The sequence below is a fragment of the Podarcis melisellensis genome (assembly GCF_964234715.1).
Source record: "Podarcis melisellensis genome assembly, chromosome: 7".
NCBI classification, from domain to species: Eukaryota; Metazoa; Chordata; class Lepidosauria; order Squamata; family Lacertidae; genus Podarcis; species Podarcis melisellensis.
In genome coordinates, this window is record NC_138539.1 from 80,075,152 (window position 1) to 80,091,578 (window position 16,427).

At 40.1% G+C, this 16,427-nt stretch overlaps 1 protein-coding gene across 3 annotated transcripts in view; it reads right to left on the reverse strand.

Annotated features, from left to right (window-relative positions):
- SLC12A7 (solute carrier family 12 member 7) overlaps positions 1-16,427 on the reverse strand; it is a 96,799-nt gene that overhangs the window by 36,660 nt on the left and 43,712 nt on the right. For all 3 annotated transcript variants that reach the window (XM_081920030.1, XM_081920028.1, XM_081920029.1), the window contains exons 2-7: positions 14,540-14,634; positions 12,218-12,340; positions 11,008-11,154; positions 7,378-7,432; positions 1,269-1,399; positions 95-321 (exon numbers count right to left, since the gene is read on the reverse strand). In XM_081920030.1, the coding sequence (XP_081776156.1) occupies positions 95-321; positions 1,269-1,399; positions 7,378-7,432; positions 11,008-11,154; positions 12,218-12,340; positions 14,540-14,634 (778 nt within the window). The remainder of the gene's footprint in view (positions 1-94; positions 322-1,268; positions 1,400-7,377; positions 7,433-11,007; positions 11,155-12,217; positions 12,341-14,539; positions 14,635-16,427) is intronic.

Consider the following 16,427-nt stretch of genomic DNA (forward strand, 5'->3'; position numbering starts at 1 on the left):
TTTGCTTCAATGTCTGAACCAAGTGGATTCCAGATATTTAAAGCATGCTGTAATAATAATCACATATCTTAAAAAAAACTTATCCTTTACTTACGGAAAGATTGGTGGTTCAAAAGCAGTTTTAATAACCCCAGCATAAATGGCAAAAATTGAAAGAATTACACAAGCCAAAAAGACGAGGGCAAGCTTATTGACGTATTTGACGCCCACAAAAACGACGAGGGCCATCAGAGCAAGGATGCATGTCCCATAAACTCTCATGTTGTTTAACATGGCTTCCTCACCGCCGTCAAAAATAGCAGCATTGGGGGAAATGTATTTCTGTGAGGAAAACAAATATCAGACAGCTTTTAGCACGTAATTCCAAGACAGTTAACTTTCAGATCACTTAAGTAATCAAAGAACAGCAAGACTGTTACCTCAAAAAGTTAGCTTTTAAAACAAAACTGGGGGAAATTAGTACTTGACAACCGTTTCATCATTTGTCAAATTAGGATTTTTCTTTTATTTCAACATGGTATTAGAGAATAAAACTTGGAAATATAATCTGAAAAATATCTGTGCAAGTTAATCTATTTATTAAGTTTGCATAAAAGTGCTTGTAGGCAAAATATCTGTGAAGCAAAAATCCTATCTCAGGTGTGAGTAACATGTGGCCCTCCAGATGTTGCTGTGACTCCATTCTCCATCAGCCCCAAGCAGCATGGCCAACACTCAAGGATGATGGCCAACATCTGGAGGGTCACAAGCTCACCAAATCTGGTTTAAATTATTCATGCATCACAGCAAGCACCATTCTTTTAAAAATGAATTTCTTCTGTGTAAAAGAAGAGGATAACAGCTCTCTTTAAGGTAGTTCTTGCTGCCAGCAATTTTCATAAATGCATGCATGGTACACAAGTATGTGTATATATTGCCCAATTAACTCAGGGAAGCCTTTAAAAAAGTAAATGTTTTTATCTAACACTTAAATATTGTCATCCCAATTTTAATTATTATTATTAATTTGATTTCTTATCAACCCTTCACCATAAGGTCCCACAGTACGGTACAAAATAAAAATACAATATTATGCTCTGTGCCTCTTCATTTCAGACAGTATGTTATTCCATAAATAAAATTCATTATGGACATGTACTTTTCCAAGTCTCATGGCTCTCTCTCTCTCTGATGTTTTTTAATAAAAACAGTATTGTAGTTTATTAGAAAGCAGGGGATGTGTAGTTAGTGCTACATTAACGTTATCAGCTTTTTAAACGACAACTTACCAGTAGAATTTCAATTGTGCCAAGAATATACATAGCCCCTGCAAAAGTTGTGCCCAAGTAAAAGCAGATTCCCACAGCTCCACCAAATTCCGGCCCTAATGATCTTGAGATCATGTAGTATGAGCCACCAGCTGTGAAATTAACATCAATGAAACACACATTAGCGTAATACTTAATGCCACAAGAATATTCAAAACATATTTACACTGCTTCATTTATTCAACCACTAATTTCTGTACAGTATAAAAAAATGGCAAACAAACAAATGGCAAACAAACATAACTCAACAATAATATAGTTTTAAGAAACGCTTGATGTAGTAGGAGATGGTGATTCCTCCATCGTGTTCAGGTCCACGGTTCATTTGCAGACCACTGAGCGCAGACATGGATTTCACCCTCTTGTGTGCGTGGCACCATGTGTTCACATGTTTATCAGGCAGTGAACAGTGGTTTGGCAAAGGTAACACAACAGGAACAGTAGGTATTGCTGGAGTTACAGAGGGTTGGGACTTCATGGGTCAAACAGATAAAGCCACAAAGATCTAAGTAGGATCTGAACCAGGAGCCAAAGACACCAGCGCAGAGAAGAAACTAGAAACTATAACTGGCAGCTCTTTAGGTATATCACCCAAAAGATTTGAAGTAATATCTGAGGAATCAGGTGAAGCTATGTTTACAAGGAAACAGCGGCAGCAGCTGGGCTATGTTATGAAACAGGCAACAAATGCTTGCATGGATCCTTACTAGTCACGGGCAAGGATGCTACAGAAAGATTGAGAGGACCAGGCTGAAGCAAAACAGAGTAAGAAAGTGAAGGATCAGGTGGCACAGAAATGGGGAGAGGCTGGGGAAGGAACCTCAAATCCCCCAAATCCATCTTCAGAGAAGACTCCACAAGGACTCAGGGTGCACAAAAACTTCAGGCAGAGCCTCTTCATCACAACAACTGGTTGAAAAGAGAAAAGGGCAGGAAACCTAACCAGACTCTGGTGGCTCACCTTAAACACAACACCTTTGGCAACGGCAGTGCCCTCAGCCACGGTATCTGGGATGTAATGGAGGGCGGCAGCTTCACCAGTCCCCTTGTTCCCCCCCACGCCAATTGGGCTTGGCGCCCACGATTGCAGAGGTTGACACCATCAGAGGAGGGCGGTGCTTATGAGCTGATTTATATGTTGCCTTAAGGGCCTCAGCCTTCAGCAGCTTCCTCTTGTCCATGGCCCAAGACTTCCACAGAGCTACTGCAGCTGTTGGCCTGGAGCTAATGGAGACCACCAAAAAATTGAAATAAAATAGAGCTGCAGTGATTGCTGAACCAAAGATTTGTGGAAACAGCAGGGGGGGGGGTCCCTTCCAACTCTACAATTCTATGCTTCTATGAAATGCCATGGGCTGGTGCGGCTGATGGCCTGGAGTTCTAGTGAAGCTCAGAAAATGGCAGGCAGGAGAAAAAAGCATTAAAAATTGGGCTCACACAACCCACAGAACACTACACTGCTTGGATGAGGAAGGGAAAGGACACTTCAACCCCCAAACAGGCTATAAAACAAAGGAAGAGGGGAGTTCACTTTAAACTAGGGACAAGGGACAATACAAAGAGGGAGAAGCAGAGTTTAAAGGGCAGGAAATGGTAAGGCATAGCGTACAGCACACACAAGAACGTGCCCACAATACACATAATATGCCCAGAAACGAAAGACCAAGGACCACAAATTCACTAGATCCGCCCCCCCATGCGAATAATATTATGAACACAACCCCCCCCCCCCCGCAAAAGCAAGCACAGAAGCACACCAACAACAATTGGCAAGCCAGACCACAAATTCCAGAAACTACAGCAAGCTCTCAGTTGTGGCACCCACCCTGTGGAATGCCCTCTCATCAGATGTCAAGGAAAGAAACAACTCTCTGACTTTTAGAAGACACATGAAGGCACTCCTGTATCGGGAAATTTTTAATGCATAATATTTTACAATGTTTTATGTGTTATAAGCCGCCCAGAGTGGCTGGGGAAACCCAGTAAGATGGGCAGGGTATAAATAATATTATTACTGCACTTGTTTTACTTTTGTGATCCCAACCTTATGCAGGTAGGTGGGTGGGATAAATAAATAAATGGAGAGCCAGGGAAACCCACTGTTCTCTACTCTCCTTTATTTCCCATCACCACCCATGTACCCAGCAGGTTTTCCTCATTTACTGGGCTTTGGGAAGGGAGCGGGAGGTCTCTGACAGCATCTCAGAGACCTTGTGCCCACCTTTCCAAAGTTCAGTATGAGCCACCTTCCTTACTGGCCTTTGGGAAGGAGGTGAAAGGGCTCTGGGGACACCCCATTGGCCAGCAAGGAAGGCACCTCCTTGCTTACCAGACTGCAACAGATTCCCCATCCTTGATATTGGAGAAGACACTCCTTGAGATTATCAGAACTCATATCATTTATTTATAGTTCAAAGCCAGCACTTTGAATTAGAAATAGACTGGTAGGCAGTGCAGCTGCTTCAGAAAAGGAGTAGCTTGATAATGCCATCCTAGCTATCAATCGTTTGGGCAAGCAACATTATGGACCACCCAATTTTTCTGGGTCTTATTTTCTTTAGAATTTATATCATAGCTGAATCCACCAAGGTTTGTTCTTGGCTTACTGAACGTTGCTTGCAGGAGCCAAGCAAACCACAATTCCTGGTTCAGATGCAACACTATGCCAAGGATTACAGTTGCTTTCCTCCATGTGCTATTGAGGAGTTAAAAGCCCAGGTAAAGCAACGTTAATGGTTTAATGTGAACTTGCCTACTATGACATGAGAACTGGACCAGTGGAGAGGCCAGGAAAATGCAATGGGTGTTTTTTGTTTTTAAAAATGCATTCCATCATTCAGACATTAGTATGGTTGCCATAATTCAGTCTCACAAATCTGGGTTGCCTACTATACAAATTATTTTCCAATTAGGGTTGAGAAAGGGTTAAGCGACCTGCTTCCTGTTGATATCCCACTACAAATCGCCCCAGATGCTTGGATTTTTGATACATTTGTTGCTCTGCCCCTTTTTGCCTCTGGGTCCACCAACCACTGGCATATGGCCCTCAGGTGGTTTTCCAAAAATGCATTCGGCACTAGGCTGAAATAAATCCCCCCCCCTTTGTAATAACATGTCATTCTATTTTTATTTTTGAATGGAAATTCCTCATTACATTCCTCTCTGCATGTAGTCTGGAACTTTTTCTCTTTCTTTCCCCCCATCTTAACATGTTTAGTTGGCATTTTTACTTCTAACTTTGATAGCAATGTACACTACAATAGCAATCAACAATGCAGTGCTTTGCATGTCTACTCAGAAGTAAGCCTCGCTGCGTGCCATAGGCCTTATTTCCTGCCAAGCGGGTACTGGATTGCAACCTCAGGCTGCTTAGACATGGATAGGATTGTACTGTTACTTACTAAACACCATGCAAGCTTTTCTAAACTTACTAAATTTTATGCAAACATCAATTCTTTCAGAACATCAACTATTGTTTCTCCTTGTTCATTGTACATTAGCATTGGTGATCAGGAGATTCATGGGGGATAGTGTGATTGTGATTTGTGGTTAGGAAAGGAAAGACAGAAAGTGTGCAACTATCTCAGGCATCTGAAAAAGTGGATTAATTTGGAGACTCACAAGAGGAGCCTCCCTCTCCCTGCCCTCCTTACAGAACATGCAGCATGAAAGACAGAAGCCTGGTTTCTTCTAACTTCAAATGAAGATTCTTACCAAAAATGATGCTACTTATCTTACAATATACCTTGTATTATCACAAAGCCTCTTTAAAACCCACTAGCGTTGTCTGTTCATCACATACAGTTTGCAGATATTCCGTAAACTTTCCCCAGTCCTCAATGAATTTGTGATCTTTCTGATATCTAATTTTGGAAGGTTAATTTCAAATCGGCATGGAAGGTTAATTTCAAATCGGCACTATTACATAGAAAATGTGAAAAGATATGAAAAATGGATGATTGAGGGAGGTGCTGGTGGAAGTTCAAAAATTGTCAATTGGTAAACATGGTTGTTAAAATTATTGTTAAAGAAAAACTTAATAAAAATTTATATATATATATATATATATATATATATATATATATATATATATATACACCACACCCCCTCAACAGTATTTATAGGAACTCAAACACTGAGATCCTGCTCTGTTCCAGTAACAAGAAGCCGAAAGCACCAGCCTGAAGATGACGAGTGAGACCTCGTCGAAACGTCGCCTAGACACCCCAACTTTTACACGGGAAGACACCCGAGGACACCAAAACCTGCATTCCTGTACCCGTGAAAATCTACGAAAGCAAATATATATATATATATATATATATATATATATATATATATATATATATATATATATATGATGCTACTTATAGGTTCTTTCCTTTAAAACTGATGCAGCAGCATGTGCTGTTTTAGGATATCAAGCAGGTGTGAAACAAAGAGTGACCTTTAATGAGCTCCATGCACATTTGCCCCCAGGAATGCAGATAGGAGTGTGTGCAACAAAGGTCAGACACGGACTTTCACGTTATTTGCAATTTCTACTATTTAACCTGTTGCATCCCTAATGCTCTGTGTCAAAAATAGATTCGTAACAAGGAGACAGGAGAGGGCAAGAGTTTAAGAGTTGACTTGGTATGGTCATGCGATGCAGACTTGCAGGACAGTGCAGCATAAGGCTTCTGTAAGCAAGCAAGTGAGTGCTGAATTTGGGCTAGAAAAGCACGTCAGAAAGTGACCAAATGGGGTGAGATAGTGGTGGATTTGGGGGGCTGGGGGAAGTAGGAGGCCTTTCCTCAAATGTAAGGCGTTTCCTGCATACCTGAGGGGTATCCCTCCCTGTATGCAAGAAGCCATACTTGCCCCCTTCCTTTTTCTGAGAGTGATACCTTGCACCTAACAGGGACCACATCTAAAAGCAAACAATATCTGGAACATTGTCTCAGAAGGTAGCAACTAAAAAAGCCTAGATAATCCACTAACAACAAAGGGTTCCTGCTGTGCTCTGCTCTGGCTAATTGGCTAACAGTGCTTAGATTATAAAACAGTAGGTATCAAGTAGCACTAAGGAAGAGATTGGAAAGGCTGTGGCTGCAATAATAACTGCAGCTTCACTGTTCATAAATCAAGGAGAACGAAGGAAACACTGGAGGAGAATTCAAAGGTCAGAAGCAATCCATGATCTGGGAGATTGTTTAATGTTATAAGATTTATTAATTCGTTATGACAGAAAATGCAATATCATGCTGCACATTTAGCGCTTTGCCTGTGTTTTAACAGAAGGCTTGCTTTACAGTCTCATTAAGCAACCCTACCCACAGATATATGTAGGCAAGTGCCATTGTGCAGCTACAGACAGGGCTGAATTTCTAATGTTTCCTGCCAGCGTAAATGTGAATGCTATTTGGTTGCTACATATCAATTCAAAGAAAAATAGTACCAGTATCAAATTTCTTATAGTGACAGCCAACACACTGTCTGAAAGCACTGCAGAATGCATGTCTACTCAGAAGTAAAAACGAAGTTGGGCTGCAGCTCATGGTCAAGGTTAAATTACATTTGTGGGCTGAAATAGGTGCCCCATTTCTGATAAAGTCTCTTGTGTACGCTGTTTCGCCATTTCCACATGCAAATTGGGGAAGAGATATAGAAAGGCTTAGTTAGCTACAATGCTGCTGCCGTTGCTGTAAGAGCAGCAAAGGTAAGGCCTTTGCAGACACACCGGCAGACACCCCCCCGCCCCCAACTAGTCAGGCGCAGGCAGAATTGCAGGCACCTTGATATAGTCAGTCCTGTTCCATCAGAGTAAGCTGTCCTCAAGAAAGCAGGCAAGAAGAGAGAGACCGGAACAAGCATCATTATGGGAAGAATGCCAGAGCCTTTCCTTGGTACCTACCCCACTGACAGACCTAGGAAATGTGTGCCTGTGCCCAGAACAGCAGGAGATACTTTGTTGTCCACTCCTCACATACCCACTTCATCAGAGTGAGAAGCATTTCATCTGTATTCCATTATCATTTAGCATGTGCACTAAACATACTTTTAATATATAAGTAAAATTTGTAATTACCTGGAACTACACCATTTGTTGCTATTGCACTCATTGATATTGCAGTTAGCAGAGTCTGCAAAAAAAAAAGTGATATTGGAGAATTTTACTAGCAAATTTAAGAAACCACAGCTGACGACAGTTAGTATAGTAAGAGCAGAAGCTCCCAGCACATTGAGGGTGCAGGACCCACGAGTTAAATCTTTATAAAAAGCAAAAGATGTATGCATTCAAGTACAAGGGAGCACTAAAATTGTTGATCCATATGAAATGCCAGTGGCATCTCCTTATTCTTGCATCTTATGTCAGAAATCATGCTTTTGCAATAGTATATAAATTGGTGAAGACACTGTAGTTAAAATGGTTCAAGTGGAGACAAGAACCAAGGCATAAGTTTTACTGATGGTTACTGACTCAGCACATATTAAAAGGTAAAGGGACCCCTGACCATTAGGTCCAGTCGTGGCTGACTCTGGGGTTGCGGCGCTCATCTCGCTTTATTGGCCGAGGGAGCCAGCATACAGCTTCCACGTCATGTGGCCAGCATGACTAAGCCGCTTCTGGCGAACCAGAGCAGCACACGGAAACAGCGTTTACCTTCCCGCTGGAGCAGTATCTACCTGCACTTTGACGTGCTTTTGAACTGCTAGGTTGGCAGGAGCATGGACCGAGCAATGGGAGCTCACCCCGTCACGGGGATTCGAACTGCCGACCTTCTGATCGGCAAGTCCTAGGCTCTGTGGTTTAACCCACAGCGCCACCCGCATAAGCACATATTACTCTTCATTTATGTAGTGCTGGTATAAACAAAGACTCAAGACACTGGATTCTTGGTGTAGAAGTGAGAAAGACTAACCATCACCCATGTATCCTTTTCATCTGCCTACTAATACAGCAAAGAGAAGCTATTTATACATATCTATATCCCATTCTTCCTTTCAAAGTTCAGAGCTGTTTAGGCACTGAGGAGGCCCCGTCTGCTTGGCATTAACATTGCAGCCTTAGATGCCCTCAAATAATACAACAGGCAAAGTTTGAGAATGAGAATGTCTGACAGTTGGTTTCTCTAACAGTTAAGCCCCTCAGAACAGGTGAAGCACAAGACACTTAAATAGATGTGAATTGATTGGGTTATTTATATATGTGTGTCTGTGTGCTTCCAGTAGTTTTAAAATGGCAAGTGGGAAGGTCCAGCTGCAGGAATGGGAAAGAAAACCACTGTTTGTACCATAAAACCTAAAATAAAATATTTTGTGAGTCTACCAGAAAGAAAGGAATATTCATAGGTATTGGTCAGCTGGCTGTATGGCTTTCATCAGTGGAACAGGCAGGGAAACAATTTCATTCAGTCCCCTTTGCTTTGTGCCCCATTATTACTACTACTATGATGGTCTAGAGCAGATTTAGGAAGGATGTGGGGGGCTGCACTGGAGGGAGGAATAATAAAAAATTGCTTCCCTTCCCATTCCGCTGACCAAAACCTTACCATAAGCTGAGTGACATTCTTGGATACAACCCAATCTTTTCAAAAATGCATTTGGATTTAAGGAACTATTAAACATATTGAATGTTATGCTAGTTTTCCATAACCTAACTAAAACACAAATATAGTATGTATGTTTAATATCGTCCTAACAGAAAAACAAAAATCAAACCCATATATCCAAAACACTCTAACAGGATGACATTTCAAGGTTAGAAAGAACTGTTTTCCTCTTTCAGTCATATTCCTTGCCATGAAATCAAATCAGGAGATGGAAGAAAGCCAGGTATGGGTCAAAGCTCCAGGGCTGAAACATGTGCAGACTTAAGCCCAAATCACTACAATGGCACGGAACCCATGTCTGTTGGCTCTGAACTTCGGAAACAATATCTCACTTGATGAGTTGTTAGGAAATGATGTTGCTATTTAAAGTGAGAGCAGTTGGAAACAAAAGTAAGGGAAACTGTCCAAACTGGTGACCAAGCCAATCAGCTGTTGGGTAAGAGCCTCCCATTTGTTTTCACATCCTATTTATTCTCTCATTGAATGTATGACTTCCCCTGAGAATTAAAATCTCTTTCACAGTGTCAGAATCTAAAATGAAATGAAAGAAAAGCAAAAGACTTGGGTGACCCAGAAAGAGTATCTCTTCTCTGATTTAGATGTGGGGTAGGGGCATTGACACCAATTAAGCCTTTAATTTGATCAGAAGGAAGAGAAACAACTAGTTCCCATCCTCATGATGCTCAAGCTGGACAATGGCTTATCTCCCTAATTCATTGGTGACTGTGTTGTGTGCCACAGATAAAACACATTTTTATAAATATATTGTCTTTTTAAGCCCTTACTTGGCACAGCCCTTTTCCACCAATCAGCCACAAAAGAGTTCTATTTTTTGAACTGCAACTACACTTGGCTTGCATTATATTTTTGAACTGAAAAAAAGGTTCGTTCATGAGAAATCCTAGCCTAAACAAGGTGCTGTTCTTTTGGCACTAGAGACTGAGATATACAAATGAGGCTAAAAATGTTGGCCTTCCTGAAAGCTACTTGATGTTGCTTTACAATATCCATAACACAGCCACTTAGAACATAGCAACAGAAGAAGAAGAAGAAGAAGAAGAAGAAGAAGAAGAAGAAGAAGAAGAAGAAGAAGAAGAAGAGGGAGTTTGAATTTGATATCCCGCCTTTCACTCCCTTTTAAGGAGTCTTAAAGCGGCTAACATTCTCCTTTCCCTTCCTCCCCCACAACAAACACTGTGTGAGGTGAATGGGGCTGAGAGACTTCAAAGAAGTGTGACTAGCCCAAGGTCACCCAGCAGCTGCATGTGGAGGAGCGAAGACGCGTACCCGGTTCCCCAGATTACGAGACTACCACTCTTAACCACTACACCACACTGGCTCATATAAACTCTATCTATCTTGCACCCAGTCTTGCTTTACATAGCTTGCTCCCCGTAAATGCTTGAATAAAGTTACAAGACGACAATGGAAAATCACTAGAATGCAGAACAGCATTTAATAATAATAATAATTTTTTATTTATACCCCGCCTTCCCCAGCCAAGACCGGGCTCAGGGCGGCTAACAACCAATAATAAAAACAAGTTGATTAAAATACAATTTAAAAAAGATTAAAATACAACATTAAAACATTAGGATGCATCCTCTTCACAGGAGGAGAAAGGAAAAAGAAAGGGGGGAGGGAATCAAACTGATTCTAAGCCAAAGGCCAGATGGAACAAATTTGTCTTACAGGCCCTGCGGAAAGAAATCAGATCCCGCAGGGCGCTGGTCTCATGAGACAGAGCGTTCCACCAGGCCGGAGCCAGTGTTGAGAAGGCCTGGCTCTGGTTGAGGCTAATCTAACTTCCTTAGGGACCGGGACCTCTAGGGTGTTGCTATTTATGGACCTTAAGGTCCTCCGTGGGGCATACCAGGAGAGGCGGTCCCATAGGTACGAGGGTCCTAGGCTTTAAAGGTCAAAACCAGCACCTTAAATCTGACCCTGTACTCCAGTGCAGCTGGAAAAGCACTGGGTGAATATGCTCCCATGGCAGAGACACTGTGAGGAGCCTCGCTGCAGCATTCTGCACCCGCTGGTTTCTGGGACAGCTTCAAGGGCAGCCCCATGTAGAGCTAAACATAAAAAGTGGCAGTTGTACTTACGCCAGAACAGCACATGAATACAATGATGAAAGATTCAAGAACTCCTGCTGTTCCCACAATCCATGTCAGTCTCAGGAATAGGATAACTCCTAAAATGTTCTGTAGACAGGGCAGATACACACCAATGAAAGTGCCCATACGTGGAGCCTAAAAAACCCACAGAAAACATAATCGTTAGTATACTTTTTGACCAATGTATCTGGATTAAGCAAGACAGCCTTTTCCCCAAAGAAACAAATTTTTCATAAAGGCTAAAAAGCCTCTGAAACGGGATGCAACCAGTAACATATACACATAGAGAATCACAGAAATATTCAGAAACACTTTGAGGAGCTTTTATGTTTCTCACACTACAACCTCAGAAATGTATGTCATATGCCCTAGGAAAGAAGCTTCTACTACACACAATCAGAGTCACATGGCTCTCAGTCTTTCACCCAAATGTAGGTATGACCATGATCAGACAAGAACAATAGTGCAAGGCCATATCTTCTGAGAGTAGTTAACGCAACTGTAACCACAGAAAAGAAGCTATTTTGGGGAGCAAGAAAAATTGGAACTGAAGGATAAGAGTTGCCCCACCATAGCAGGGAAAGTCGTGTTTGGCAAAGATCTAGATGCACTCCCTCAGAGTCTTCAACTTCAGCTGGCTCCTGACAGATTTGGGTTTTGTCTGGTCTCTCTTCGGTTGCCCCCATTGTGTGAAGAATGTCACAGAGTACTAGCCCCCTTGTATTCCCCTTTAGTATGCTCTGTGGCTATAGGTTGAATAATTCTAGGGCTTATTGATCATGGCCCAAAATTTTAAAGTTTGAACAAAATCTCCTATTTTGCAAGGCCCCAGAAAAAGAAATATATCAGAGGTGTTACCAGCCACTTGCCCATGGCAACAACTGTTCCTTCAGTTGCCTCTATTGGCATGTTAATATCCATGATCATTGTGTCACTCTTTCCAAACCACGGAAAAGGGGAAGAGAAAAAAACAGAGTGTAGTGTGTATTTTGACACTCTCCAAAAGTAAACTTGTTGTATGTATGGGTGATAACTAGCAATATTTTAATTTTTCCTAGATAGAACTGAGAGAAATGAATCATATTTCATTTTATCATTATCGGTAATATTTATTACCTATTTTGTATGACAGACAGCCCACCTCTCCAATGAAGAAGCTCTGCTACCAATTGTTAATTAAAAGTTTTGGCATTTGTACCTTTATTTCCTTACGTTTGCTATCTTCATCTTCTTCATGTTCTACCACTCCTTGAGTAACATTGGTATAGTTGGCTAGCTTATTAAGAAGAGATGATACCATGGGGTTGCTATCCATTTCTTCCTGTTGGGATTTTGAAAAATATGTTAAATATCAAGGTCCAATATATAGGAACACATTTCAGAACAGGTAAAAGCATCATATATCTATGCAAATTCTGCTGCTACAACCTTTTTGCTGTGAAATAATGAGGATTTCAAGGATTCTTTGTTATTATTGCAAAATAAAAGTTGTTAACAAATATTATTTGTGTACAAAATAAAACCACAGGTCTATTTCTGCTAAGATCCTTCTTAACATGGTTAAACGTTCAAATTCAAACTCTCCTAAGTAATTCTGATATTTTTTGTAAATAGAGTTCATGATTGCAAATTATATTTACTCAAGTTTTACATGAGATAAATGTGTTTGCCATGGCAACCTCCCAAGCTTTGGTGAGTGCTACTTCCTTCCTCTCTGAATAAGGCAATGACACACAAGCAGGCTTAAAGGTTGCTTAAGGTTGTTCCAAGGATACACTCAAGTTTAAAAGATGTAGAGATACAGGAAGCTAGATAAGTCACTCTGAAGGATCATTTGGAAGGCAAGACAAATGGTGTTATATTTGCTAACTGGAGCTATCTGGGATTCCAGAATAAAAACAAAAAGAAGGAGGAAGTCATGCCAGGCTGGGCTGAACATACATATAGAGAAAGATATGATATGCAAGTCCTTCCACTTACAGTTCAGGCCACTTAGAACATTAGCAAAGTTGTGAGTATTTTTTATTCCAACATGCTAGGACCAACTGGGAAGGACTGAATGAAAAATGGAAATGAGTGAAGGAAAAGGCATGCAGGGTTGGGCTGAAAAGTTCTTTAAGAATGTAAGAATGCTGGAACAATCAAATGGCCCATGTGGTCCAGCAACCTGTTCTCACAGTAGCCAACCAGATGCCTTTCGAGCACAAGAACATTCTCCCCTCCTACGGCCTCCATCAACTAGTATTCATAAGCATTGCTGCCTTCAACTTACGGCAGCAGAGCAGAGCCATCATGGTTAGTAGCCATTGATAGCCGTCTCTTCCATGAATTTGTCTAGTCCTCAAAGTCATCTGTGTTGGTGGCCATCATAGTCTCCTATGGAAGCGAGTTCCATAGTTTAACTATGTGCTTTGTGAAGAAGTACTTAACTTGACGGCTCGCTCAGTTTCTAATTTCAAACAAGTGGAGCAAATCTTTCAAAATGGTTCTCTGTAAGGTCATTCAGCTTTTTATTCAGAATGCAAATGCTTCATTACAGCTGGCTGATGAGCCTCAATGGAAATATTTGCTACAAATATTTGCTAAAATAAAATGAGGCTGCATTTTAAATTGCATTTTAACCTATATTTTAAATTGGTCCCCCCCCTTCCTCTCTTTCCCCCTATTATGTTTTTACTGTGATTTTATTTTATTGGTGTTAGCCGCCCTGAGCCCGGCTCTGGCCGGGGAGGGCGGGGTATAAATATAATAATAATAATAATAATAATAATAATAATAATAATAATAATAATAATAATAATAATAATAATTATATTTTATTATATTATTATTATTATTATTATTATTATTATTATTATTATTATTACATGAAACAAACTTGAGGGCTGAGTTCAACACTCCCCTCTCTTCTCCCCATGCGGCCTGGAGAAAGCATTTGCATGCATTTAGTTTCATTTTCCACAAATCCTGGCTTGTCATGTCATACAAACCAGAAATCATAGTTTAATGCAAACTCTGCTTGGTTAAACAAGCAGCTTACTGACTCGTGGTTTGAAGTTGGCCTGTTTTGAAAAAACCAAAGTTTGTTTTGCACCACAACACAACAAGCCAAGGTTAGGGGAAAGTGAAACTAAATTCATTTTCCCAAACACTGGAGAGGCGGAGTGCAAAAACTCAGGATTTCCCTCAAGCTTATTCCTTGTACAGTAGCAACAAATCATGATTTAGTGTTATATATCAACATGGTAGTATTAGACTTCATAGAAGTGACAATTTGTGGATCCCTAGGATTATATATGCAGCTAAGTCCTAAGTAGATTCTCTGAAATTTACAAACCTAAGTTACTCATATTTAACTTAGGTTTATTAACCTCAGTGGGACTATTCTGACCCTGGTCTTACAGAATAGATTGCAAGAAAACAGAGCAAGTACTGCTACTTGAATAAAAATACATAAATGTAACACTTCATACTTAGAACCTAGTAACAGGGATTTTGGGAAATAAGTTATCAAAAGTACCTCAAAAAGAGCCATATTTTTCCCTTCGTAAATGTTTCCTCTCTCCATGCTGTCATTATTGATAAATGGGCTGCTTTCCCTTGGAATCCCATCACCTACCATGAAACAATGAATACAAGCAGGGTTATTTTTTAATGTACAAACAAACCAAACATCAACCTAAAAGTAGTAATAAAAACAATCATAAGAGCAAGATGAATAAAATCACAAGATAATCAAGTAACCATCATAATGATAATAAAAAAGCTTTAAAAAGTAGCATAGAATATATGTACAAGGTTCATATTTGTACCAAAAATGCCAAATAATCATGAATGTTGCCAAATAAATCATATTTAATGGGAATACGCCAACCATGTTTGGTCATATGCATCACAGTCCCCAAGCAGAAACAAAGGGGTCCACATCACCCGGGGAATCATATTTTATGAGTCAGCTTTTTTTCAGAAATGACAATAAATATGACTTGTTAAATCCACAGATGCATAGAATTAACAAGATGCATCCTTCCACCCTGGAGAGATCACTAGACAAGTGGCAACCAACAGATACAGAATTAATTGTTGAGAGGTTAAGTCAACACTGACACTGTCAAAAATGGATAAGAGACATAGCTTAGAATCCAAGTGATTGTTTGCCAACAATAATATCAATCTCCATTACAACTTGCTTCCAGAACTTGTGTATAGTTACATACCCACCACGTATGCTGATATGTTATGCTGGTGGGATTGTAAGGTATAAGAAACAAAACCACAGTTATAAGCAGATATATCAAAGCATTTAACTGTACACACAAATACTCCAGTAAGACCTTTAATTCTGTAACTCTATGTGTGACAGAACAGTATTTGTCTCCAAGTATCTGAATGAAACTTTACAGAATCTGTGGGGATTCAGACCTTGTTTTAATAAATTACGTGACACTAAAAGTTCATATTAAACATAAATCCGCTTTTCCAGAAAGAATATCCAACTGTCAACACCACTACAATCTGTTAGAGAGGAAAACAATTGAGAAGCTCCCAAAGAACTGAACTTACAAGTAAAAAATCATGGAAACCTAAGCCCACTTTCATGGTTCTAGTTCCCACACTCAGCAATTTGTTATTCCACACCTCCAGTGTCCCCAAACACTAACCAAAGTACACAGTCAGATCACATGAGATGATGTCTCTAAACTGCCCACAAAAAACCAGACTTGCAAGGAACTGTACTCTGAACTGCATGAACTCCACACAACTTTAAAGTGGAAAAGGTGCAGAATTCTTCATGTAAAACTTCGTATATGTTCCAAAAAAAATCCAAAGTTATATGTACGGTATTAAATGGCATACAGAACATGGTATAGATATGCAGTATTTTTGGAATCACACGCTTTCATTCTGCTTCATATTCAAACTCCGTTTTCCTCAAGATGCACAATTTCTCTGTGTGCATCACAATTATTTTTTTTACACTCTCCAAATGTTCTTACTTCCCAGTTTTATTTGCAGTAGTTGCTTACATAAAAAATTGTCCTTGTTAGGTGACTATAACTTTCCAGACCAGAATTTAGCATTCAAAAAAACTTTTTCAAAGCAAATTATCTTAACCATTGCCATCTAATTGTCTTCTGTGACTTTCCACCCTCCTTGTGTCCAGGGTAATTATTTGGCACCTCAATGTTGTTTATGAGAGTAAAAGCAATAGCCATACAATAAAAGAACTCTAACAAATAGCAACTCCTCCCCCAAGTCCAGGTCTTTCATCACTATGACATTTTTTTCCTAGTTACAGGTAGGTAGCCGTGTTGATCTGCCGCAGTGGAAACAAATTTAAAAAAAATCCTTCCAGTAGCACCTTAGAGACCAACTACCGTAAGTTTGTTACTGGTATGAGCTTTCGT